This window comes from Phyllopteryx taeniolatus, chromosome 8 (genome assembly GCF_024500385.1).
Source record: "Phyllopteryx taeniolatus isolate TA_2022b chromosome 8, UOR_Ptae_1.2, whole genome shotgun sequence".
Taxonomy (NCBI): Eukaryota; Metazoa; Chordata; class Actinopteri; order Syngnathiformes; family Syngnathidae; genus Phyllopteryx; species Phyllopteryx taeniolatus.
In genome coordinates, this window is record NC_084509.1 from 7,217,942 (window position 1) to 7,245,046 (window position 27,105).

At 40.8% G+C, this 27,105-nt stretch overlaps 2 protein-coding genes across 3 annotated transcripts in view; one reads left to right on the plus strand and one right to left on the minus strand.

Annotated features, from left to right (window-relative positions):
- Positions 1 to 118: 118 nt before the first annotated feature.
- blvrb (biliverdin reductase B) lies at positions 119 to 6,751 on the minus strand. Its single transcript, XM_061782928.1, has 5 exons — positions 6,614 to 6,751; positions 3,897 to 4,058; positions 2,530 to 2,619; positions 2,319 to 2,450; positions 119 to 1,293 (listed from the first exon to the last, which is right to left on the minus strand). The coding sequence occupies exons 1-5, from the start codon at positions 6,696 to 6,698 to the stop codon at positions 1,139 to 1,141; spliced, it is 624 nt and encodes a 207-aa protein (XP_061638912.1). The 5' UTR covers positions 6,699 to 6,751; the 3' UTR covers positions 119 to 1,138.
- The window catches only part of LOC133482608 (spectrin beta chain, non-erythrocytic 4-like), a 75,285-nt gene continuing 54,849 nt past the window's right edge, over positions 6,670 to 27,105 (plus strand). The window contains exons 1-11 of one of the 2 annotated variants that reach the window (XM_061782916.1): positions 6,670 to 6,826; positions 16,969 to 17,127; positions 17,439 to 17,590; positions 19,341 to 19,514; positions 23,853 to 23,944; positions 24,022 to 24,102; positions 24,955 to 25,070; positions 25,153 to 25,265; positions 25,334 to 25,521; positions 26,580 to 26,697; positions 26,765 to 26,923. In XM_061782916.1, the coding sequence (XP_061638900.1) occupies positions 6,670 to 6,826; positions 16,969 to 17,127; positions 17,439 to 17,590; positions 19,341 to 19,514; positions 23,853 to 23,944; positions 24,022 to 24,102; positions 24,955 to 25,070; positions 25,153 to 25,265; positions 25,334 to 25,521; positions 26,580 to 26,697; positions 26,765 to 26,923 (1,509 nt within the window). Of the gene's footprint in view, positions 6,827 to 10,311; positions 10,515 to 16,968; positions 17,128 to 17,438; positions 17,591 to 19,340; positions 19,515 to 23,852; positions 23,945 to 24,021; positions 24,103 to 24,954; positions 25,071 to 25,152; positions 25,266 to 25,333; positions 25,522 to 26,579; positions 26,698 to 26,764; positions 26,924 to 27,105 lie in introns of those variants that run through there. The other variant, XM_061782918.1, reaches the window with a different exon arrangement.

The window sequence follows — 27,105 nt, forward strand, 5'->3', positions numbered from 1 at the left end:
GTAAAACAAGCCAATTTCAGCATGGCAAGAAACTTGGAAAAGCATCATTTTGCTCTTTGTCATGACTCTACTAGTGCAATAAAGATTATGGATGAAGATGAAATTATCTCACATCAAATAGTTCAACTTGATTTATTTGAGAAGCACAAACAGAAGCGTGGTAGAGTTTGGCAGTGTTTATTTGATTACGGGTCTTTTTGTGTCCTTGATGTAAAATTTGAAGAACAAATATTTTTAAATAGATTTTTTTCAATAACCAGCAGTGGGCGTGCCTAATTATAAGTGTTGTCTAAAATTTCATGTTAATATTAGTATGTTTTGACATTTTTTTTGAGCGTTTTTATGGTGGTATTTTACAGTTTTCACCCTGTCCTAAGCACAGGGTTTGGATATATGAAGCTCTATCTTGCTACTAAGAAATGCTAAAATGGTGTAACTTTTACCATTAATTCCTTAAAATATAATAGAATTAATGATTTCTCATCATATATACAAGACATTTCAAATTCTGTTTTTTATTTTTAGTAAAATTTGTCTGTCCCTTAAAGTTGCTGTCATTACTGCCACATTGACCATTTTCAGATCAGTCAAGTTTATTTAAAATCTGATTCTTTAATTCCCTGTGTCATATTGTCTTGTCACTCAAGCACATGCTTTGGCAGTCAGACATTTTGATAACTGGAAGAGTAAGTTTTATCCTCATTTGTACCCTTAAGTCACATAATATTTTTATTGTACGTCATTACCAAACGACTTGTAGTGAATTTTTTTCCAGTAAAAACTTGATGATATATAAATGTTGTACAGGACTAGCTAGCTAAAAGAAAAATTTAAGCTAACTCTACCAGCATAGCACAGTTAGCTAAAACCTTTGAAATGTCATTACCATCACATGTCATCACATAGTGCAGTGTGGTGGTGATGACAGTAATGAAAATCAAGTGCCCGAAATCAAATAAACACCCATATATAGTTTTTGTGACATTTTATTTTTCAGAAAAACTAAAATCAAAAGTGCCCGAAATCAAATAAACACCCATATATGGTTTCTTTATCTGTAAGAAGAGCTGGTATCATTATTTAAAAATATAGTTTTTGTTCATGTGTTCAGATGGGGAAAAAAAGGTGGTGATTTGAACTATTTGTAGTCGCCCCATACGCCCACCGTCTTGCCGTCCCACTCGTTGTTGGACAGACACTTGACCAGGAAGTGTCCCAGGTCGTGTTTGGAGATGGCTCGTCCCCTCAGCGCATTCTCCGTCGCTGAGTAGCGCTCCGTCAGGGGAAGATCGTCTGAGTGTCACATCAGAAATGAAGGGGGGAGGGGGCACATTTTAAGGTATTTATATTTACATAAATGTAATCCAATCTGAGAGCCAATAAAAAAAAGCTATACAGTAAAGGTGGAAATAAAAGCATGAAACGATTGTTAAAATTAATGGACTTTTTAAAATCTATTCATTAAAATGTGAAATTGTTAATTCAATTGTTCATTAATTTATTGAACTGGAAAATAGAAAATTTTGTACTAACCATATTGAACCTATTCAATTAAATTTCTTTTAAGACTGATTTATGTTGTTCATTTTTTTAATGCTTTAATGGAATTTTTGCACTTAATAGCACTTACAATTTATACATTTGATTACTTGTTTCTATTTATTTTACTGAATTGTTAATTATTTAATGTAATTTGTATTTATTCAAATTTCTACTTAAATGATTTTTAACATTTGTATTTAGTTAATGGATTTTTTATAATCGTATAGGTTCATTTATGTTTTTATGTTAATTGCAATTTTAACAATAGAATAGCATTTTCATTTAATATATTTTTAATAATGTTCAATTATTTATTTGATTGTGTATAAATTTAATAGATTTATATTTAATAGAATTGCTAAATATACAATGTATGTTGTATGCATTGTTGAAATACAATTTTTAAAATGTATTTGACATTTTTATTTAGTCACTGACATTTGTATTTAAATGGTATCCCTATTTATTAAATACATTCAATATAATTATTAAGAAATATATTTCACAATGTTATTAATGAATGGAGATTTTTATTGATTTATTGAATTGCCTTTATATTGAATCAATGTTTGGCACAACGTATCTCCACATTTTGTGAGTTTTTCCCTTTTGTTTTTTCTTTCTGAGCAACTGAATTTTTACTCACTTTAAACTAGCAATCAAATGTTTTCAATCCAATTCGGAATTGTATTGGATGTCATTAGATGGTGTGCCTCATGAAGTGTCCCGCAATGTGTTGTTGTTATTATTAATGTTGTTATTTAGTCTGCACTGACTCGCAATGTGAGGCGGCATGACAGCAACGTAGTCAAGGCCGGACGACTTGATGACGTTGTACATCCTGTTGTGGTCCTCGGTGACGGCCAGCAGGCGAGGCGGCACTTTGGAGCTATCCCACAGCAGAAAGGCTGATCGACAGGGGAAGAGCACGGAAACATTTGCAAACATTCGGAAATGCGCGCGGGCTATAAATGTAAGGCATCATACCTGACATGCAGCCCACCACTTTGCGGATGCCACGAGCCTTCATGGCCTCCACGATGTTTCTGGTACCTTCAGACATGACGGTGGTCGGGCCTGACAGAAACGCAACACAGTCAAGTTTGTTTTGTATACACTTTTTGTATGAGGTTCAATATAGAGTACATAGAGTACCCTCGCATACTCGCGGTTCAGCAGCCGCAGACTCACCTATTTGCAGATTTTGTTTTGATATTTTTCCAATTTAAAGAAAAAAATAATTTGTTTGTTTTTCTTTTTTGTTTTTTTCTTTTTTAGAGGGAGAACCAACCCCAACAATGCTTACTGGCGGTTTAGCCCCGCTTATTCTAGAATTTGGGGCGTTAAAACACACACACACAACACAACACAGTGAAACCTCGACTTAACGGACCTTGATTTAACGGACTTCGCATTTCACTGACATAAAATAGTCTCCATTTGGAACTTAAAATCACCCCTCTCATGCACCAGCAAGCTAAATTTGGATAAACTTTAAAACTTTTCAAGCATTTTTTAATATTTATTTACAATAACTTTGTACTGTAGTGGGTGTTTTTAGGCCACGAAAAAAGTAATAATTACCTTGAACTGTAATGGTGTTTTAGGCCACGAAAAAGTGCTTCCATTTAATGGACAATCGCATTAAACGAACGCGCCCCCCCACTCCCTGTGTGTGTGTGTATACAAATCCTGTATACATCCATCCATCCATTTTCTGAATTACTTATCCTCACTAGGGTCGTGGGCATGCTGGAGCCTATCCCAGCTGTCTTCGGGCAAGAGGCGGGGTACACCCTGAACTGATCGCCAGCCAATCGCAGGGCACATATAAACAAACAATCATTCGCACTCACATTCACACCTTCGGGCAATTTAGAGTCTTCAATTAACCTACCATGCAGGTTTTTCGGATGTGGGAGGAAACCGGAGTACCCGGAGAAAACCCCCGCAGGCACGGGGAGAACATGCAAACTCCACACAAGCGAGGCCGGATTTGAACCCAGGTCCTCAGAACTGTGAGGCAGGTGTGGTAACCAGTCGCCCACATGCCGAGATATATATTTGTTGAGGAAAAGAGTGTTCTCGTTTAAATACTTCTGCACAGCTGGTCTGCTCTTTGTTTGAACTACCAGCTACAAATTAGTACTTGATGAGAGATGTTGAGGCAAAAGTAACTATTGTTGGTTTGAAGAAGTAACTGAAGTTTCCCGGGAAAAGTAACGTGTTACTTTGCTCGTTACTCAAAATGGCAGTATTTTGGAGTAACGCATTACTTTGTAACACGTTAAACGGTATCATTGCTCGTAAGTAAAGGTACCACCATCTTCTGTCTTTGCATTTTTTGTTCTCACTGAGGTCGTTCCTGGTTCCCAGGATGATGACGACGGCATCCTGGCCCTCCATGGCTTTCTTCACATCCTCCTTGTTGAGAACGTCTCCAACCACCACCCTGGATGCCCTGTGGTCCGCCGGCAGCCTGGCGGGGTCTCGCACCAGCACCGTCACATTGTAGTCTGCACAAGGAGGAAGAAGAGGAGGTGAGCCAAGGAGGACCACTGTAAGGCGCTCTCGTGTGAATCACTGCACTGTTATAAAAGGGCAAAGTTAGGCTTCATCAGGGACAGTGGAGCCTCCAATGCCAAACACCCCAGGTTGTACAATTCAGAATTGGCTTTTTCTTTGGCTTTTTTGTTTGCGTTTTTCGTAATACCGCCACAGACATGGCAGAAGGAGGACTCATTTGATGATAACGATGGAACCAGAAATGGCTGCTCAGTACACTAAATTGACAAAATGCAAACACCAACATAACCTTCTCTCAAGACTGGAAACTTCAATCCTTCAGTTGGGGTTACAACGTTCTTTCGGGACTAAAACCTTCTCTCAGGACTAGAACCTTCTCTTAGGACTAGAGCAATCTCTCAGGACAAAAACACCTCCCTTAGGACCAGAACCTAAATTGGGACTAGAACTTTCTCGAGGGAGGAGAACCTTATCTCACGACCGGAACCTTCCCTTGAGACTAAAGTTTGTCTTAGGATCAGACCTTTATTTCAGGACTGGAACCTTAAATTGGGACTCGAATGTTTTCTCAGCCCTACTACCTTCTCTACTGAGACCTACCTTCTCTTGGGTCTTGAAACTTTGCCCTGGACTAAAAGCTTCTCTGGGTACTAAAACCCCTTCCTCCAGACTAAAAGTTTCACTTGAGACTAGAACTTCCTCCTGGACTAGTACCCTCTCTCAGGAATAGTAACCTCTCTAGACTAGAACTACAACATTCTCTAGGGACTAGAACCATCTTTCAAGACTGGAACCCTCACTTGTGACCCGTACCTCATCACAACGTTCTCCCTGGACTAGAACCTGCTTTCGGGATGGGCACCCTCTCGGGGGACAAGAAACCTATCTCAGGACAAGAAGCCTTGCTCTGAACTAGAACATTCTCTGGTGACTAAAACCTTCTCTCGGGACGTAAACCTCATACTTGAGAATAAAACCTCTCGGCATTGGAACCTTATTTTAGGACTAGACCCTTCACTTGGGAATAGACTTTCTCTCTGGACTAGACCTTCTCACCAGACTAAAACTTTCTCTTAGGATTAGTAGCTTTTCTGGTGACTAGAACCCTTGCTCTGTGCTACAACCTTCTCTGGGGACTAGAAATGTCTGCCTGGAGCAGAACCTTCTGTCAGGCCTAGCGCATTCCCTTAGGACTAAAACTTCCTCTTGGGACTACTGTAGATCCTTCTCTGATCTATAGTACGTTTATCTCAGGACTACAACCGTCTCTCTTGGGACTGGACCCTCTTGCGACTAGAACATTCTCTAGTTGATTTGACCAGCAACAGACGCACCTGACAACTTGTCCTTGTCTCAGATACACACACACACACACACACACACACACACACAAATCGAACCAAACAGTCAGTGTGACATCGCCCCTCCTGTACACCCAGGATAACACTTATCTATGATCACCAGGCTGACCTAACACGACTCAGCATTTTTTGGCCCAGGACGATAATGCTTAATTAATTAAGCTTATTATGCTAAATTATGCATTAAAGCAACTCAGTGATTACTGTTATTAATTTAACTGTGATTCACTTATGTATAGATCTAATTTTCATGACTGAGATGATTGGCGTATATGTCAAATTAATGGTAACATAGTTCTATTTTTGAGGTCAAATGAGAAAAAAACATGCAAATAAATATATTGTTAATAAAATAAATATAAAACATTTCCAAAGGATGTATGTGATAATCCATCAAACAGTCAATGTAAATACACTATATCAATAATAATACTCCCACATTCAAAATATTCACCTTATACGTGGCATCCTGATCCTGGGAACTTTTTTTTTTGTATTACCCTATTTCCACATTTTACCACAAGAAACAAAACCATTCACATTAATGTAGGAATTCAAACAATTCACAATTAAAGTCCACTTTTTCCATTAGAAATTGTTGGAAAAATTTTACAAATTTTTCTCCCATTCAAAATTTCCTATATTTCTTAATCATTCTACAGCATCAGCTCAGCTCTTCAGCGTTCACACACAATTTCTAGTTTGTCATTATTATTATTTTTATGATTATCGTTAATATTATTAATAATAATTTTATCAGGTGACAATATGCGGTACAGAAAATGGATGGATGCATGGATGGCTATTACATTATCATTAATTAGAAGCGGTTGTAATAGTAGTAGTGCAGTATTAGAAGTAATATTTTATATTATTATTAACAAATACATTAGACACCTAGTTGGTAATTTGTTATTTAATATAACAATGTACAATTTCGATTGAACTCAACTTCGACGTCACGGCCGATGTCAGATTCAGAAGACGACTACAAAACAAGTTCCCCTCGGAGCTCTCATACAGAACCAGAACCTTTTTTTTAAATGTTCTTTTATTTTCTAACCTTCTTTTTACGCGTCCTTGGGTCCCTGAAAAGTCGCTATATACATCTTTTTTAATTTATTTGTTTGTATTTTTATTAGGGAGACACTGTTGTGTCCCGGAAGTGTGACGTCATCTCTCACCTGCAGCCGTCGCGAGTGGCAGGGTGGCCAGGCCGGTCATTCCCGTCGCGCCGAAAATGACCACGTTCTTCACGGAGTTTGACATTGTTGACGATAAGAGCGTCCTGAGAGCCCGACAGTCAAAAAGTCACATTACAGTCAGTCAGTCAGTCAGTGAAGCTTGTTCAGCGTTCTCGCTCCTCCTCCTTCTCCTCCCCAGACGTTCATTTAAAGGTACAGTGCCCCCCCCCCCCCCCTTTTTTTTCAAACCCACTTCCATTTTCGTCTTTTACTTGTATTACGTGAGATACACAATTCTTGTTTTTAAATTATACTCTAAAGTATAAACTCATTCAGTATATTATTATAAATCCCAACGATAAATACAATTTCCACATTATACTTTTTACTCTATCGGAGCACAGTACAGTATACTGTTATTGCCTTACTCATCCTTGTAAAGTCTATTTATAAGGTAGCATGGCACTTAAATTGTATATATTCACTTTTGGTCTTGTTTTATATTAGAGCATATTTCAATATAATATTGTTCTTTTTTGTATTCTAAGATACATGACATGACAATTACTGCTCAATATCATACACTGAACAAAAATATATACGCAACACTTTTGTTTTTGTTCCTATTTTTCATGAGCTGGACTCAAAGATCTAAAACTTTTTCTACATACACAAAAGGCAATTTCCCTCAAATTCTTCTTCTTTTCCTTTCGGCTTGTCCCGTTAGGGGTCGCCACAGCGCGTCATCCTTTTCCATGTAAGCCTATCTCCTGCATCCTCCTCTCAAACACCAACTGCCATCATGTCTTCCCTCACGACATCCATCAACCTTCTCTTTGGTCTTCCTCGAGCTCTCTTGCCTGGCAGCTCCATCTTCATCATCCTTCTACCAATATACTCACTATTTCTCCTCTGGACGTGTCCAAACCATCAAAGTCTTCTCTCGCTAACTTTGTCTCCAAAACATCGTACCTTGGCTGTCCCTTTGATGAGCTCATTTCTAATTTTATCCAACCTGGTCACTCCGAGAGCGAACCTCAACATCTTCATTTCGGCCACCTCCAACTCTGCTTCCTGTTGTCTCTTCAGTGCCACTGTCTCTAATCCGTACATCATGGCTGGCCTCACCACTGTTTTATAAACTTTGCCCTTCATCCTAGCAGAGACTCTTCTGTCACATAACACACCTGACACCTTCCTCCACCCGTTCCAACCTGCTTGGACCTGTTTCTTCACTTTCTGACCACACTCACCATTGCTCTGGACGGTTGACCCCAAGTATTTAAAGTCCTCCACCCTTGCTATCTCTTCTCCCTGTAGCCTCACTCTTCCCCCACCACCTGTCTCATTCATGCACATATATTCTGTTCTACTTCGGCTAATCTTCATTCCTCTTCTTTCCAGTGCATGCCTCCATCCTTCTAACTGTTCCTCCAGCTGCTCCCTGCTTTCCCTGCAGATCACAATGTCATCTGCAAACATCATGGTCCACAGGGATTCCAGTCTAACCTCATCTGTCGGCCTATCCATCACCACTGCAAAAAGGAAGGGGCTCAGGGCTGATCCCTGATGCAGTCCCACCTCCACCTTAAATTCGTCTGTCACACCTACAGCACACCTCACCGCTGTTCTGCTGCCCTCGTACATGTCCTGTATTATTCTAACATACTTCTCTGCCACTCCAGACTTCCGCATGCAGTACCACAGCTCCTCTCTGGGTACTCTGTCATAGGCTTTCTCTAGATCTACAAAGACACAATGTAGCTCCTTCTGACCTTCTCTGTACTTTTCCATCAAATATTGTTCACAAATCTGTCTAAATCTGTGTTAGTGAGCATTTCTCCTTTGTCAAGATAATCCATCCTTCCTCACAGGTGTGGCATATCAAGATGCTGATTAGACAGCATGATTATTGCACAGGTGTGCCTTAGGCTGGCCACAATAAAAGGCTACTCTGAAATGTGCAGTTTAGCTTTATTGTGGGGGTTCGGGAGTATGGGGTAGCGAACCCCCTGATACGGGCTGTTCGGTCCCTGTACGATCGGTGTCAGAGTTAGGTCCGCATTGCCGGCAGTAAGTCGGACTCGTTTCCGGTGAGGGTCGGACTCCGCCAAGGCTGCCCTTTGTCACCGATTCTGTTCATAACTTTTATGGACAGAATTTCAAGGCACAGACGAGGCGTAGAGGGGGTCCGGTTTGGTGGCCTCAGTATTGCATCTCTGCTTTTTGGAGATGATGTGGTTCGGTTGGCTTCAACAAGGCGTGATCTCCAACTCTCACTGGAGTGTTTCGCAGCCGAGTGTGAAGCGGCTGGGATGAGAATCAAACCTCCAAATCTGAGACCATCGTCCTCATTCGGAAAAGGGTGGCGTGCCCTCTCCAGGTCAGGAATGAGTTCATGCCCCAAGTGGAGGTGTTCAAGTTTCTTGGGATCTTGTTCACGAGTGAGGGCGAAATGGAATGGGAGATCGACAGGCGGATCGGTGCAGCGTCTGCAGCTATGCGGACTTTGTATCGGTCCGTTGTGGTGAAGAAGGAGCTAAGCCGAAAGACGAAGCTCTCGATTTACCGGTCAATCTACGTTCCCACCCTCACCTATGGTCACAAGCTGTGAGTTGTGACCGAAAGAACAAGATCCCGGATACAAGCGGCCGAAATGAGTTTCCTCCGCAGGGTGTCCGGGCTCTCCCTTAGAGATAGGATGAGAATCTCGGTCATCCGGGAGGATCTCAGAGTAGAGCCGCTGCTCCTCCACATCGAGAGGAGCCAGATGAGGTGGCTGGGGTATCAGATTCGGATGCCTCCCGGACGCCTCCCTGGTGAGGTGTTCCGGGCATGCCCCACCGGGTGGAGACCCTGGGGAAGACCCAGGACACGCTGGAGAGACTACGTCTTTCAGCTGGCCTGGGAACGCCTCGGGATACCCCCGGAAGAGCTGGATGAAGTGGCTGGGGAGAGTCTGGGCATCCCTGCTAAAGCTACTGCCCCCGTGACCCGACCCCGGATAAGCTGTAGAAAATGGATGGATGGATGTTATTCTATTTTATATCGTATGATATAAAGAATTATATTATGATTGTTTATTAATGTTCATGTTCTGTATTTCACCAGGAAATATTAACATTGTAGCTCTATTACATTTTAAGATAATATTCTAGTATACAACATTATATTATAGCATTCATTGACATTGGTCTATACTGTATTGTATTTTCAAACAATGTCAGTAAACTATATTATTTTAAAAGAGCCTTATTTTTCTTCTGTATCATATTTTAAGAAAATATTCTTGTTCTGTATTTTATTTTGAAATAACACTGAACTTGTTCCCCATTATATAATATTAAGAATTTTCTAGTTTTATAATTATGTTTGTATTCATATAAAACAACTTCATATCAAATGTCGAGTAAAATTAATGTTTTGCAAATAGCTATATCATGTTATGTGTTGTTATGTTATTTTATCGTTTCTATTCCTGTCGTCTTCATTGAAATGTGTTTATATGAGGGCGCCTTCTAGCGGCGTTTTGGTGATATATATATATATATATATATATATATATATATATATATATATATATATATCTCGGCCCCTCCCGTCCCCGCTGCTGCTATTTCCCGCATCTCCACATCGAGGCAAGAAAAAGGGGGAGGAGGAGGAAGAGTGTTTGTCAGGTGGTAACGGTGGTGGTGGGGCAGGGAGTGGGGTGGGGGGGGGGGGGTGTCCGTCCTATGGATGTCATCATCATTCCTCCTGAGCAGCAGCAGCCAGGCCAGCACGTCCCGGCCCGGTGCTTAATCGGCACGGCTTGTTCCGACTCGCCGGTGCTGAGCAAGCCGGCGACCAGCACTCGATAGCCAGGAGACACAAAGCTCCGTCCTCGGTACACGCACGGAAGGTAAGACGGGGCACAGTCAGGAAGGGAGAAGGAGAGAGCCCCTGAGGGGATGAGGTTCCACTCGGACCGGTGGGTGGCAAAGTCGGCATCCGGGCATGCGTCAGGCTGCAGGGGTGCCGGACCGCAGTTGTCCGGCCGCTTACGGTGCACATGTGATGGATGCTGCACGCGTGACGAGTGTTGACGGTGCACGTCAGAGGGCGCGTGAAAGTGAGCGCATCCTTGGCCATATGTAGCAGGAGGCCTACAGCAGCATCAGCACCTGCATGCACACGCTACAACTGTAGAATAGCTGCACTGCTCCTCCTTACTTTCTACTTTTAATGACATTTTTTTTTTTTGTGATGGGCAGCACGGTGTACAGTGGTTAGCACGTCCTCCTCATAGCTTTGAGGTTTTGGTTCAAATCTGGTGGCGTTAGCATGTTCTCCTCGAGTTCGAGTGGGACTTTCCTCCCTTATTCCAAAAGCTTCATTAAAAATTCAAAATTGTCCATACCTGTGAATTTGAGTGTCAATTGTTGTTTCTATTTGTGGCCTGCGATTGACTGGTATCCCAATTCTGTTGCTAAAAAGTCATTTGAGGGTAAATGAATATTCATATTTTTTCCATGCTTGCTTGGGTTTTTCTCCCACATTCCAAAAACATGCATGTTGTCATGTTGAAGACATTGTGAATATTGACTGTCCATGTGTGACTGGTCAATGGGCAGGTGACCAGTCCAGGGTGTACCCCGCTTCTCTCGCCCAACGTGAGCTGAGATAGACTAGAAATATTTGTTAAGCAATGACATTACAAAAGAGTACCATGACCGGACTGAAAAGAAAAACTAAACTCCAGGCTCAAGTCAAGATTTGAACCCCAACCTGCAGAACTGTAAGGCAGACGTGCGAACCACTAGGCCGCATAAAGGTGTAATTTTATGAGATATACAGGACACATGGACTTTGCCTCAAACCCATTATATGACTTGGTCAGCATGGTGCTCTAGCGGTTAGCACATCTGCTCACATTCCTGAAGTTCAGGGTTTGAATAGTTTTTCCTCTCACATTCTAAAAACATGTTAGCTTTGTTGAAGACTTCTGACCGCAGATAAAATAGTAGTTTGTGCTTGTTAGGTATTTGAATTCTCATACGTAAACATGGAGCCTCACAGTCACAAATTAACATTACATAGGGGCAAGCTTTCTAGTTAGACTTTCTTAAGGCCAATTCATACTTTCCAGGTCCGCTTGTCCGCAGGCTGCACGTTAGTCCATGTGACGTAAATATTTACTGTGATCGACAACTCAATTTTTGTGATTGTGTGGACTGAACGCATGTAAAGCGCGCCGTCCACACATGCACCGGAGCAACGAACGAAAGTACGAAAGCACGGATGGTGCTTCTCCAGATCAATGCCTCTAATTTCTTGCATCAGTGTAGTGAATTCTCTGTCACGTTCCGTGGTCGCACATGGTATCGTCGTTTTACTTTTTCCTCCTTTTCAGTCAAATTCAAAAGACACAGCAGCTCTGTTTCTTTACGCTTTCATGGTGTTGCCATTTTGATTAAATGTGCATGCATGGGATGGAAATGCGTGGGCCAATGCACATGCCGGAATGTGAACCGACGTCAACCCTGAAATGTAGTATGAATAGAATTGCATGTGTATCTACGGTCTACGGACGCACAATGCCTGATGCCTTCTTAGCAAACAGGAAGTGGCAGTTTAGGTATTGTGGCATAATTTTTGAGTCAACGTAGAACCTCAAAGTCACAAATTAGCACTACAAAGAGGGGCTAGCTTCCAAGTTAGTTTGTGCTAGCGCATTTGGTGTCTTCTTAGCAAACAGGACGTCATCGCTTGCACCTTTTATCCATTTCCAGCAAACTTAAAATGCTCATAAACATCTTTATGAGCTATAATTTAAAGTCTGGTATTGTAGGATATTTTATGAGTCAATGTAGAATCTCAAAGTCACAAATTAGTACTATAAAGAGTGGATAGCTTCCTAGTTAGCTTCTGCTAGGGCACTTGGTACCTTCTTAGAAAACAGGACATCATAGCATGTGCCTTTTACCAATTTCTAACACATTTGAAACATTCATAAACATCTTTATGAGTTAGCATGGACTGTTTTGTAATTGAGCTTGTCAGTCTCAAAGGTTGAAGCTAAGGGCTAGTGGCTACCAGTACATCTAAATATATGCCTTCTCACTGGACAAGCGATGAGCCAAGCAGGCTCCTCGGGGCCAGCTGTTGGTCGGTTGGGCGTGTCGTCTGGATTTTGCATTTTGATATTTTTGACGAGCAGGTGACAGTTTTGATGAGGACTTGGGTCGAAAAGCGGTAACATGCCTGTGAGGAACAATGTGACTGATTAACACTGGCAGCTGCCTCGCTCTCTTTCATGATATGACTGTCGGTACGTTCGGAAATTCAATCTGACGCTGTCATTGCGGTGTGAGAGTGCAGTGTTCAAAGAGGCAGAGCACGCTCCATTTTCTAAGAATTTACAAACAAGTGTGTTGGTCATTGGCAGCGATACGTCATTGCGTCCGCCATATTGAATGTGTCAGTTCTGTCTCTACACATCTCGTCCTGCCTGATGCTCCGGCCGCACTGTCTCCTCAGTCAGAGTGCGGGAGTGCGCTCTGAGTTTCTGAACGTTCTGGAGTGTAGAGAGCGCGCTTGGAGTGAATTTCTGAACGTAGCGTGTGTATTTTGTGTCTGTGTGTCTGTGGTGAAAAATCATGTGGCCCATTGTATGTTTTTTATGAAGTTATTTTTATACTCAGTGTGTTCCAAGTAAACAATTGTGTCATTAAGTCACCGCTCAGTGTTTAGTACAAGTGTGACAGCACCGAGACAGCAAACATACATCGCACCAATGTCGGCCCTTCATAAAGAGCTCCATCACTACACTGGCTGCGGCAGACAGACCGTTTACTCATTGGCAGTATGTCGCCGAAACGTCTGCATTTAATCAAAGATTACTACCACACGACGTCTGAACAATTAAAGCTGGAGAGCCAGCCAGGGTAACCTCTTCATATGGCTTAAATTATGTGACCTTTATTCATTGATGTTGGACCTTTTTGATTGTACTGTAACGTCTGCTGTTTGACTCATTCACCGGCACGTCACTCCACCTCTCGTTGTGCTCCATTCACTCCACTAGCTCAGTGATGCATTCACTAGCCCCTAATTTTGTTTGTAATGAAGACCTAGAATTCAGGTCATATATATGTTTGTCACATACAAACACATAATATGTATGTAATGAAATTAGGAAACTTTATTTACAGATCTCCAACAACAACAAGACAAAACTAAAATGAATAACAATTAATGAACAATCAATAAACAATAAACAACACCAAAATCAGCACCAGAATCCTCTTCGGGCAGCTTGCAGAAGGGGAAAAAAAGCAACGAGTGAGCACATCACTTTGATATCTCACGTCATTGTGTAAGTTTCATCATTTAAACCATGTGCTAAACTCATTGTTTGGTTCCGTGTTGACGCGCAGTTTTGTTTTGACTGACATCACCTGTTAGACCGAGTTGAATGTACTACACACGCAGAACTATTATTACAGTCTTTATAACCCGGTGGGGTTAAAACAGAACAAAGAAATTAAAGGTGGACCATTTACATAAAGAATTATCATAAAATATTGCTGGCTTGTAAATAAGATACAAATCGAGATATATTCTGTGGTAGTCCATGAAAATCACAGCCAGCTGGTCGAGTAAAGCTGGAAGCCGGGATATGGGCTCCTGGCACACTCAGTTTGTTCCTAACTCACAACTTCATTTACTGTGACAACATTGTAATTTTCTGCCTATACAATTGAAATGATAACAACCCTGGAAAAATACTGATGGCGACCTGTGTGCTGGTGCAGCTGTCCACAATGTGCAGCCACTGTGCTCGAAGATTGGTAAATTCCTGCCCAAACAACAGCAAGGCAGGATTGGCCAGCTGAGCCGACGGAAAACCGACCTTCCTGAGACGTTTAACGTAGCTGGAAAATACTTGTTTTTCGGTCAATGCTTGTCAGACGGTAGCAACTTCTGGCCAATGTAGCTTTTTGTTTGCTGTCTGGGCAATTGCTCTCTACAAGCTCTCCTCTTGGTGTTTCCCAGTGGTTATACAATAATATAGAAATTGTACCACAACAGAAGGATGCATAGGGTTAGCATGGTTGCACAAAAATATGCAAGTTAGAAAGTGGCATTTGGAGAAATTTAAATGGGAAGTTGTCAGTTTTTAATACTGCTTGCAAGATTTGAATGCAGCCTCTGTTCACTACTCCCCCTAGTGTCTAGATTAGAGTACAGGATTTTACGGCATTGGCCCGATTAGTTATCACAGCCGATTTCCCAGATCTGGGCCGACTTATTTTGTCGGGAATGACAAAGGTTCTTGTAGTGTGACAAAATCCACGACCAACGATTCGGCCCTTCGGTACCCTCACGATGCCAAAATGAAAAGTCTAGCATGTTAGATTTTTTTGGATATCTTCCTTGAAGTGTGACATATGAACGACAACTCTCCGACAGTGCACCAAGACGTCGACCAATGGGAATGCGTATTGTGACCGGCGCATCGCCTCCCGTACTTGCTGTTTTAAACATACTTGCATACTCGACATTTATTCACACGCACAAACCAATGTTTACCGAAGCTTTACAGCATGATTTGACAGAATGGCGGCATGTTTATGTACAACCGTTAGTGCTAGCACTAGTTTGCTAGGCTACATAATATTTTGTTGTCCGCTTACGAGCCGTATCATATGTTCCTTAATCAATCCTTGAATGAACGTCCTCTCCTGAGTGGTGACGACCACCACACGTTTTTCCTCATTTTGTTCTTTTCCCCCCCCACACAAAACATTGGTGCGGCGCATTGTTGTCGTCGCCATGGTAACGAGTGTATACGGTCGCATTGACCCGTTTTCTGGTTCCACCTCCCCGACAGTGTTTGACAAGACAAAGCCAAGTGATCGTAAAAGATGGGATGCGGCGGTATTGGAATATATGTCGTGTAGTGTTGCCACTGTCAGACCGAGATACGGCAAGATTTTATGGCAGTAGTGCAGTCGTGAAGGACCAAATTTGTCTTGTAGTCTGATCCAGGCATAAGTCTCTGACCAAAGCCACACCCCTTACTAACGTGATCTTGCATGACGTGCACTGTTCAAACGTGCACTGTAAACAAGCTGATGTTAGCCTGGGCTGCTCCCTTGGTAGCATGACTTATTTGTGATAGAGTGTCGCTATAACACAAAATATTATCAATTTGATTTGTTTTATTTTTTGGAATGTAAAATCACAAACTAAAAAAAGGTGATCAGAATGTTGCTAATTTCACATCTCAGGCTGGCATCTCGCCAACAACTACCATTTCCATCCATTTTCAACACCGCTTATCCAGGTTAGGGTCACGGGAGCTTATCCCAGCTGACTTCAGGCGAAAGGCGGACTACACCCTGAACTGGTCGCCAGTCAGTCGCAGGGCACTTATAGACACAGACAACCATTCGCACTCACATTCACCCCGTCACTGAGTGGGAACTGATCCCACGCTGCCCACACCAAAGTCAGGCGAGCGCACTACTACACCAACAGTGACCCCCAACAACTACCATTTATACATTTGTCTGCAGCGGAACTTTAACCGTGACCAGCTCCTAAGCTCCTTACAGATGAACATTACCTGTTTTTCCATCCATCCATTTTCTGAGCCGCTTCTCCTCACTAGGGTCGCGGGCGTGCTGGAGCCTATCCCAGCTGTCATCGGGCAGGAGGCGGGGTACACCCTGAACTGGTTGCCAGCCAATCGCAGGGCACATAGGAACAAACAACCATTCGCACTCACAGTCATGCCTACGGGCAATTTAGAGTCCCCAATTCATGCATGTTTTTGGGATGTGGGAGGAAACCGGAGTACCCGGAGAAAACCCACGCAGGCACGGGGAGAACATGCAAACTCCACACAGGCGGGGACGGGGATTGAACCCCGCACCTCAGAACTGTGAGGCTGACGCTATTACCTGTTTTTATTTACAGTATATTTATATTTTTTTATTATTTTTAGTTTAGTTTTTAATTGTTGTATTAATTAGATTAAATATATATATATATATATATATATATATATATTATATATATATATATATAATTTTTCCATTTTATATATTTGTTGCTGTAAAATGAACAGGTCGTCAGCCATTTTGGTTTTAAGGTGCCATTTGGAGGGGGGGGATTTGGGCCATTTCCTGTTTAATTATTATTTAAATTATAATTGATTTATTTTTTTCCTCCCCAATTATTTACTTTTGCAATTGTTTACAGTTTTGCTTGGGTGGAGGTCTTTGCTCTACTATAAAAACATCTCGCGGTCGACATTTTATGCATTTGTGTTTTAAATACTGTGTGTTTCTGTGTGTGTGCGTAAGGCGTCGGGGGCGCCATGGCGAATGCTTCGCCAGACCTGGACAACGCCGACGCCCAGCGCCAGCTCAACAACAAGAACCGGCCTGTCAGCTCAGCATTTTGGGAAACAGAGTGCACCAGTGCTAAGCTGTTTGAGTGCTCCCGCATCAAAGCCCTGGCAGGTAATCGTAACCGTTCTACTAAGGCTGTGAGCGTTGTGGCCTTTTTCTGATTGTAATCCCCTCCACCCCCTGCCCTTCTGTAATAATTACAAAAGTAAAAAGACCAATGAAAAAACATTTTTAAAAATCACAAGAAAACATTTTTTGAAAATAATTTTTAAAAACATTGCACCACGGGGCTAAATCTGAATCTAAAAAGTAATTTAATAAACCCATGTAAACTAATCGTGAAAATCAGCCTTATACGTTCTGTTCTTGTCAACAATGTGTACTACTTCCTGTCCAAATACTTTTTGTCTAAATCCCCTCAGAGGAGCGAGACGCTGTCCAGAAGAAGACGTTCACCAAGTGGGTCAACTCCCACCTTGGCCGAGTGTCCTGCCGCATCTCAGACCTCTACAACGACCTGCGCGATGGCTATATGCTCACGCGGCTGCTGGAGGTCCTCAGTGGAGAGCTGCTGGTGAGAGCATTTGTGATGCTAATATGCTAACATGTGGCAAAATAGTAACTTGGGCCTGCTAACCTCAAACAAGGCAACTTGTTGTGTGTTCAGTTCTAAGATATTTTAAAATGCTAACAATGCTAGTATAATGCTAATACTGTAAATGGCTTGTATGCTAATATCGAGCATTCTAGCCAACTGTGTGAACATTACATATGACAAATATTATTAGCAACATGACAAGTGGCCGCTATCATTGTTGAATTTGTTCACATACATGAAACTTCAAATGCCTGTAAAATTCTGGGCCTTGATGAGCTTATTGATGGATGTTTTTAACTTAAACTTGCCAGCCAATTGGAGAAAGGGTTCCCCGGGTAATATAGCAGTTAAAATGAAAAGGTCCAGTAGATATGTTGAGAAATAATGAATTCGTACTGTTTATTTTCTTGACCAGATTTTCTCTCGATGATATCACACAAAAACATTCCCTCAAAAGGCAAAACACAAAGAACTCAATTTCTCTGGAACCCATCATCTGATTATCAAAAGCTTTGGTGAGTTGAACTCAGGTTGAAGTGGCCATTCCAACCAACGTCAGCGTTTTGACAGCCTGTCATTTTTGGAAAATAATGTAATGATGCTAATGTTATGTTGGATATGGTCCCTAAAGCTATTCAAGTTAAAGGCTAAAAATGCTAACAGCCAGTAGGCTAACATCCAGCATGCTAGAAATCTGTGAGTTGTGAAGCCATCATGGCAGTGTCTCTTCATACTGGAGCTTAATTAGACATGTCTTGGACATGCTAAAAATGGAAATGCTAAAAATGCAAACAGCTAATATGCTAATATCTAACAACCATTTCATGCTAACATGCTAATAGTTTGGTGCACTGATGTAATTTTTCTGGTTCTTTTGTTGATAAACTTGTGGAGGGAGTAAATTATCAGGCCAAGAAATAAGTTCAATTTTGTATTGAAGGGGAAATATTTTTCAAAACCAACTTTTGAACAGAATGATATGTCTTCCTGTATCTGTGTCTCTCTATTCCCACAAAGTGTGGGGAGTTTCCATTTGTTATCTCAAGTGTATCGCTTTCAGCAGTGGCGCCACTAGGTGTATTTTATGGGGAGGCTTCAGCCCCTCTAAAAACTTCTCAAGCCCCCCAAAAATATTTGGTAATATGTGTTAATGGTGAGGGTTCATTTTCCTAGCCTCCCAACCTCAGTCAGGAAACCGGCAGCGCTAAGACTGACCCATATGGTTTATACATAATTTCCTGTAGTCGGAAACTAGTTTTAAAAGGCTAATGAGACTGAATAAAATGCAAAACGTTTGGTATGCTACCAAGTAACAAGTTAGCAACTTGGACCTGCAAACTATTTCTAACCTCGAGCCCAGCATTTTGAGGGAATTGGGCTTGGTCTTTAATTTAAATGGTAATGCTAACAATGCAAACAATACTAACAGCTAATATTAAAACTACTGAAGCCTAATAACGTGTAGAATGCTAAAATGCTAATAGTTTGGTATGCTAACATATCGCATATGTTAGAATTTGAACAGGATAACAGTTTGATATGCCAACATAAAGCAAGGTGGGTAGATAAAGTGTTCAGGCAGATCCATAAGGATTATATATTATTTCCTGTAGTCGGTCACTGCAGTACTTGAAAAGCCCAATGAGAGATGAGAAATCCTAACATGCTACCAATTGGTATTGGAAGCAAATGACAGCATTTTATTGACATTTCCTCGCCCCTCCAGCCAAGGCCTACGCGGGGCCGCATGCGCATCCACTCTCTGGAAAACGTGGACAAAGCCCTCCAGTTCCTCAAGGAACAGAGGGTCCACCTTGAGAATGTGGGCTCACATGACATTGTGGATGGGAACCACCGCCTCACGTTGGGCCTCATCTGGACCATCATCCTCCGCTTCCAGGTACCACACAAGAAAGATACACCAGATATGCGGGGCTTTTCTGAGCCGCTTCTCCTCACTAGGGTCGCGGGCGTGCTGGAGCCTATCCCAGCTATCATCGGGCAGGAGGCGAGGTACACCCTGAACTGGTTGCCAGCCAATCGCAGGGCACATACAAACAAACAACCATTCGCACGCACAGTCACACCTACGGGCAATTTAGACTGTTTCAATTAATGCATGTTTTTGGGATGTGGGAGGAAACCGGAGTGCCCGGAGAAAACCCACGCAGGCACGGGGAGAACATGCAAACTCCACACAGGTGGGGCCGGGGATTGAACCCCACTCCTCAGAACTGTGAGGCTGACGCTCTATATATATACGTATATATATATATAGATATATATATATATATATATCTATATATATATAGATATATATATATACGTATATATATCTATATATATATATATATACGTATATATATTTGTATATATATATATATATATGTATATGTATGCTAACTTTTACTGTAGTATGCTCATACCTAGCAGTAACCTGTGAAATATATTTGATTATTATAAAGCCTAATCAGATTTTGTTGGGCGTGGTCACTAAAAGTATTTTTAACGGAAGAGCAAACCAACTGATAACATTGTTAGCATTTAAAATACTGTAGCTTTAGATAGCCTATATCTGCTGTTCAGTAAACTTACAGATCTGTTTAATTTGGTTTTCATGTTGAGCTTTGATCTATGACCACTGCTGCTGTTGAGACTATAGTTGAAACCTCCCCTAGGAAACCACAGATGCACAAATGCACAAATACACAACCCCCCTCCCTCTCAATGTAATAATAGTGACTGGCCATGTGATGCCCCCAGGCTGAGCTGCATTTAGGGCCTCAAAACTGCCCCCTATCCCCCAAAATGAAAGTAATGAGCTGGCCTTGCAGCCACCCAATCAGCTGTTTGGTATTTTATTTTGCAGTCACAGCTGCAGGGGTCTTTCTCGGCCTCACACAATGGAAAGGGTCCAAAACACACTATTTATGTATTCATTCATCCATCCATTTATTTATTTATTTTATTTTATTTAGATAAAACCAAAAAATAAAGAAAAGATTGGCTGGCGACCAATTCAGGGTGTACCCCGCCTCTCGCCCGAAGATAGCTGGGATAGGCTCCAGCACACCCGTGACCCTGGTGAGGATAAGTGGTACAGAAAATGAATGAATGAAAAAATGAGATGGTGTCTTTTAATCATTATTTGTATTATTTTGGGCTGAATATAAAAAGTACCATGTATAGATCAAATGTTTAAAAAATGAAACAAAAAAATGGAAAAAGGAGATGTCTTCTTATTGATATTATTTCCTTTGTATTTATGTATTGTTTTATATTTTGTCATAAATGGATTTTTTAAAAAAATACAATAAATACATCAAATATACAAAATAAAAAGCAAGAAATAGAATGAAGAAATATGGCGTTGTTTGTATTTTTTTATTTTATTACATTTTGTTTATATTTCATCTATTTTATTTCTAATATATAACTGTAACGATACTTAAAACAAATATGAAAAATAAATTAAGTATTGAAATAACAGTTTTTTAGTTCTTATTACTGCGATTGGCTGGCAACCTGTTCAGGGTGTATCCCGCCTCCTGCCCGATGATAGCTGGGATAGGCTCCAGCACGCCCGCGACCCTAGTGAGGAGAAGCGGCTCAGGAAATGGATGGATGGATAGTTCTTATTATTTATTTGATTTATTATTTATTATTATTATTGTATAAATGTTAATTTTTTTTCCAGTCCCTATTTTTGTTTTAAACTCCACTTTCACTTGATCTCATGACAACTATAACATACTGTACAACCAAAACTACATCACAGTGATGATGTGTGATGCTGGTTGGTCCAGGGTGGTCCCGAGCTTCTCTCTTTATTAATTAGTGCACATGTCAGTAAAATACTTTATGGTATCATCTGGACCCTTGCGTGGCTTCCCACCATCTCAGGGGGATTCCCTATTCTGATGTGAGATGGACACATGTAATGAGCCACATGGAATGTGCGTCTATACTTTATCTCCTTTTTCATATTATCAGGCTACATGCTAATATGGTTATGAAGCAGCTATGGGGTCAAAATTAGGTTATTTATTTATTTGTGTTTATTTCAAACATGTGGATGTAATGTAACTACAACCGCTGTTAAATTATTGATCAAGATAAACTGAATGAATGTAAATTAACAATAGAATTTAGGGGTAAAACTAAATATATCATCCATCCATCCATCCATCCAATAAAATAAAATTAATGTAAACAAGTAAATACATAGAGAACTGATCAGTTTTAGAATAATAATAAAGTAATCCATAAATAAATAAAAATACAATAATATAATAAAATGTAAATAAATTATATTTACATTTATAAAAAATTATGTGTAGTATATACCACATATAAATATACAAGTTTAAAAAAATTATTAAATTAATAATTCAATTAATATATAATACAGTTTAAAATTCTAATTTAAAAAAGAAAAACAATCCTTCATGTCCCTTGAAAGGCACTATATAAAAAAGTGAAATTATATTGTTAATATTATTAATAATAGTACTAGTAGTATGTATCATAAATGAATGAATGCATGTGCAGTGTAGGAACCTATACAGAACTACTGATATAGTATACAAAACAATACAAAATACTGTATCGTAGTATTGTATATTCAGGTTTCGAAAAAATATATATGTACTGCATGTCACCTACATACATCACATACATAACCATACAGGGGTCCATACATACTTTACCACATATTTCCTTGCAGCTCTTTCTTATAGAAAGTCAACTGGAGCTGGAGGAAATGTATGGGTCTTTTTGTAAGGAACAATTTCTTTTCGCACTTCTTGTTTCCACCTTTCCTCTTTGTGCTAAAAGTAGTGAGCTTGGACAGCACTTTGATAAAGTAGATGAGGAACAGGAGGAGGGGGCGGTGGAGCGAGTAACTATAAGTTATTTATAGAAGCATACAGTAAATAGGAGCACACTTCCAATCATATCAAGTGTTTAAGTCAAAATGACACAAAGGAGCCTAGTGGCCCTTAATCCAACCGTGTTTTGGAGAAGGGGAGAGCTTGCTATTTGGACGTTCTTCAATATAACATTGGGTAAATAGCCACATGCTGCTTTACCCAGGCATTGGTATCTGAGCACATGAGAAATAATGGAAAATATAATCTTTTATGCAAGATAAAATCATTAAATAGAACGTTTGTTTAAAGGGAACATTTTAGGGGAAATTGGCTCTTTAATGTCTTGTATACCAACAGTTATGTGTTTAGAGTGCGGGAAATTCACAAACACATCTTGATTATTTCTGAAAATGCGGCTATGAGCAAGATATTCTGAATTGCACTTGATTGTGACATCACAGTGGGGTAAATTAACATAACCATCCCTTCACCGAATTTATCAGCCCATGAATTGGCAGCTAGGCTGGCTGATGTTCCAAAGCACAAGAAGCATTTTGATGTGCCAGGCTAAGCACTATCATTTCATAAGCCAAAATATTAACAGAGCTGCAGTGCTCAGAATGATTAGCTAACAGTGTTACGCATTAGCTCCTGACAATAATGTTATCGTAATTTTTGGCTAAGTTGTCAACGTGAGCCTGGGGAGTGTTTATGTCCCCACTACACTAATTGACGAGCTTATTTCCGTGTCTTGGTGATGCAATGCTGCGGTGATTATGCAGTTGGAACTGGCTTTAAAGGTAGAGTTTTCTGTGTATATGTTAAAAATGTCTGTAAGACCTGATAGTAGAATATTATTAAAATTATCTTTTGAAAATGCATCCCTCTCTGGCACTATCTTATGCCTCTAATTTAATTCCAACAAGAATAGCCTTTTTGAGACTATTGTGGCAGAAGGAGTGACCGAGGGGTGTTGTTAACCATTCACATGCACACATACACACCGGAGACTCGCGGGGATGCCACAGGCTCACGCAGGCTTGTTTTTGTGGCCGGATTATAGTATTTACCTCTGGTTAGCTAGTTAAAAAGAAGGAATGAGACATATTTGGGAATAAACAAAGGTTAAGGAGGAGGGTAAACAAAGGCTTTGCACGAGCACTGCTAAAAGAAGAGCTGGCACTGGGGGGGGAGTGAGAATCATCGTGTACTTAGCCAGCACTTTAGGACTGACGCGGAATCATGGTTGTATATTTTAAACAACCTCAATTTTTTTTACACAGTTGTTATAAGAGTCACTGAAGGTGTTCTGTCTTCTGTGTCCGAGGGAGAGTTGTCTATCATCATTGTTGCTGCGCTTTGCACAGATCCAGGTGATCAAGATCGCCACAGCGGACAACAGAGAGACGCGCTCGGCCAAGGATGCTCTGCTGCTCTGGTGCCAGATGAAGACTGCCGGGTGAGTGAGAAGTCCACATCACATCTAACAAACTTAACCACTTTTTGTTATGTATTTTTATTTATTTTTCTTTTTAGGTATCCAGAGGTGAACATCCAGAACTTCACCAGCTGCTGGAGGGATGGCCTTGCCTTCAACGCGCTCATTCACAGACACAGGTGGACTTAACATACGAGCAGGACATTTTTTTATGTTTAAATTTTAACTAATTGTCCCTTCTTATACATGAGCTGCACATGCACAATATAAACAGATCCACCAAAAATAGATTATTTTGCCCCTTGTGTCGAGAAATAAGGTCACCAAAATATTATAAACAGTTCTCAGGGTGACGTTATGCCGAGACGGCGTCTTTTTAGTTGTATTATTGTTTTATTAATTTTACGTTTGTTTTATATGTAATTATTATTTATATTTTTATATTTTGAACAAGTGTTAAATAATATATTTGTAATTGTGAATTAAATAGAAATGTGTTGTCTTTTATTATTATTTATTGCATTCATATTTATTCAATTTGTATTTTCCATTTTTTAATAAATATTGAAAAAAATGCATAATTAATAACATATTTAAGAGTGAAATAAAATTAATTACATATATAAATAAAAATAGAAAAAGAAAATGAAATGGGAGATGGTGTCATTTATTTTATTTGTTATTTTTCAGTGTTTTTGTATATAAATGTATATTTTTTACTAGTAGATTCTGACGTAGTCGTTCCGCAGTGTTGAATGTGTCCATGTTTACATTATCGCTATTTGTTTCACCCAATCTGCCTCTTCCTTCATTCTTTCTCCACAATAGTCCTTTTTATATTTGCTTAGGCTCCACTTTCACTTGATCTAAATGACAAGTAAAGGTACCTCTCTAAACGACCTCCCTCATCTACAATTGAGTAAAAAGCATTTGTGGGAATACGTTATATAGAGTTATGCATGCAGGTTAAGCGGACGTTAAAAAGTGAGGCCTCTCTGAAGAGTGACCTACTTGCTTCCTCTTTACTTCAGACCGGATCTGATTGAGTTCCACAAGCTGACTAGATCCAATGCCACTCACAACCTGCAGCAGGCCTTCAATGTTGCCGAGCAGAACCTGGGCCTCACCAAGCTGCTGGACCCTGAGGGTGAACACCGGACCGCATTCTTGCCAATCATTCGATTATAAGTGATCTATAAATAACTGAGGTAACATTTCTTCGTGTCCAGACGTGAACACTGAGAACCCAGATGAAAAGTCCATCATCACTTACGTGGTCTCCTACTACCACTACTTCTCCAAAATGAAGGCTCTTATAGTGGAGGGCAAAAGAGTCGGCAAGGTACTAAGTTGTTAATTCCATCCCCGCTCCAAATGTTTTTGGATCTGACTGGTCATCGTTTGCGTCAGGTCCTGGACAACTGCATTGAGGCGGAGAAGCTGGTGGGCCGTTACGAGGCGCTGGCGTCAGATCTGCTGAACTGGATCGAGAAGACCATTGCTGTCATTGGCAACCAGAAGTTTGCCAACTCGCTGACAGGTGTTCAGCAGCAGCTGCAGGCCTTCACCACCTATTGCACCGTCGAGAAGCCCATCAAGTGAGTTAAATGACTTATATATTCACAGTCTACTTCCTTGAAGGAGATATATTATGCAAAAGTTACTATTTAATAACCTATACACAAATGTTTATAGTTTGATCTCTGTAATGTGGAGAACCCCCAAATACCTCTGCCCAAGTCCAACAAGGATCCGGGTGGTACTAATGCAAGGCCCATACCTAAAAATGTGGGTGTAGAAGTTAGATTCATCCATGTATGACCTTCTTTAAAAAATATATTTTTAACTTTAACGTTGCGAGGATAGCCGAAACAGCTAACATCTCAGCCTGGACACTTCCCTACATGCAAGAGGCAATTAGGACGTATTATTGGAAAGTTCATCCATACAAATGTGGGTGTCGACGGTAGATTCATCCATGTATGACTTTCAGTTGAGAAGTTACTTCCAACCGTATGAATCCGTGGGTATCCAAAACAGCTAAAATCTCAGCTGCATGTTTCCCTATGTCCTAGAAGGACACGGGTGGTCCCATCAGAAAGTTTTCCCCTTCATCCCTTATCACTTTCTGTTCAAAAGTTATTTCCAATCATCACGATCCATGGATATCCAAAATATGCCAAATCACAAGTCAGTACTTCCCAAAGTTGTCGATGTACGCCGGTACAATACGTGCAGATTTGTCATAAGATCAGGAACCATATTTGATAACAAAATTGACAGCTCACTTCTAAGGCAGCTGAACAATGTAATTTTGTGTTTGTGATCACCAGGCACCTCTATGTTGAGTGTAGGTGGGACAGCAGCCATCATGATAGTCATAAGACTTTGAGTACTACATTCAAAACACGTCTGTTGAATGCAATTGCTCCTCTTTTCATTTTTGGGGAGCATAACTATTTCCACCAACCTTTTTAGCTTGTTTGGCAATGAAGCTTTTTTTGGCTGACTGAGGTATGCAATTAATAGACTTTCTCCAATGCCATGTAAAGGCAATGGCATTAGCCACAGTATCTGAACTTGAGTCAGTAGTAAACACCTCCCTCATAGCATCAGAAATTACATCCCATGTCAAGGTAACTTTTACTGCCTGTAGGTTCCAGGAGAAGGGGAACCTGGAGGTCCTTCTCTTCACCATCCAAAGCAAACTGAGAGCCAACAACCAGAAAGCCTACGTGCCTCACGACGGGAAACTCATCTCCGACATCAACAAGGTGGTCTGACAGGATATCACCCATTTTATGTTCATTTACCAGTTAACCTCACTTAGCTTCTTTCCAGGCATGGGAGTGGCTGGAAAAGGCAGAGCACGAGAGGGGCGTGGCCCTGCGCAAGGAGCTGATTCGCCAGGAGAAGCTGGAGCTGCTGGCTCAGCGCTTTGACCACAAGACCACCATGAGACAAGCGTGGCTCAATGAGAACCAGAGGCTTGTGTCGCAGGTACCGTGAAAACACCCAAACATTCGGGTCAGAGGATTATTGATGTCATAGAATGAAGTGGTAGTTCTGGAAAGCTCACCCCTGAAAATTTGGATGCAGAACCTAGATTTTTCCCTCTATGAATTTCTATTCAAACGTTATTTCCAACCGTAACCATACGTGAATAGCTGACACAGCTAAAA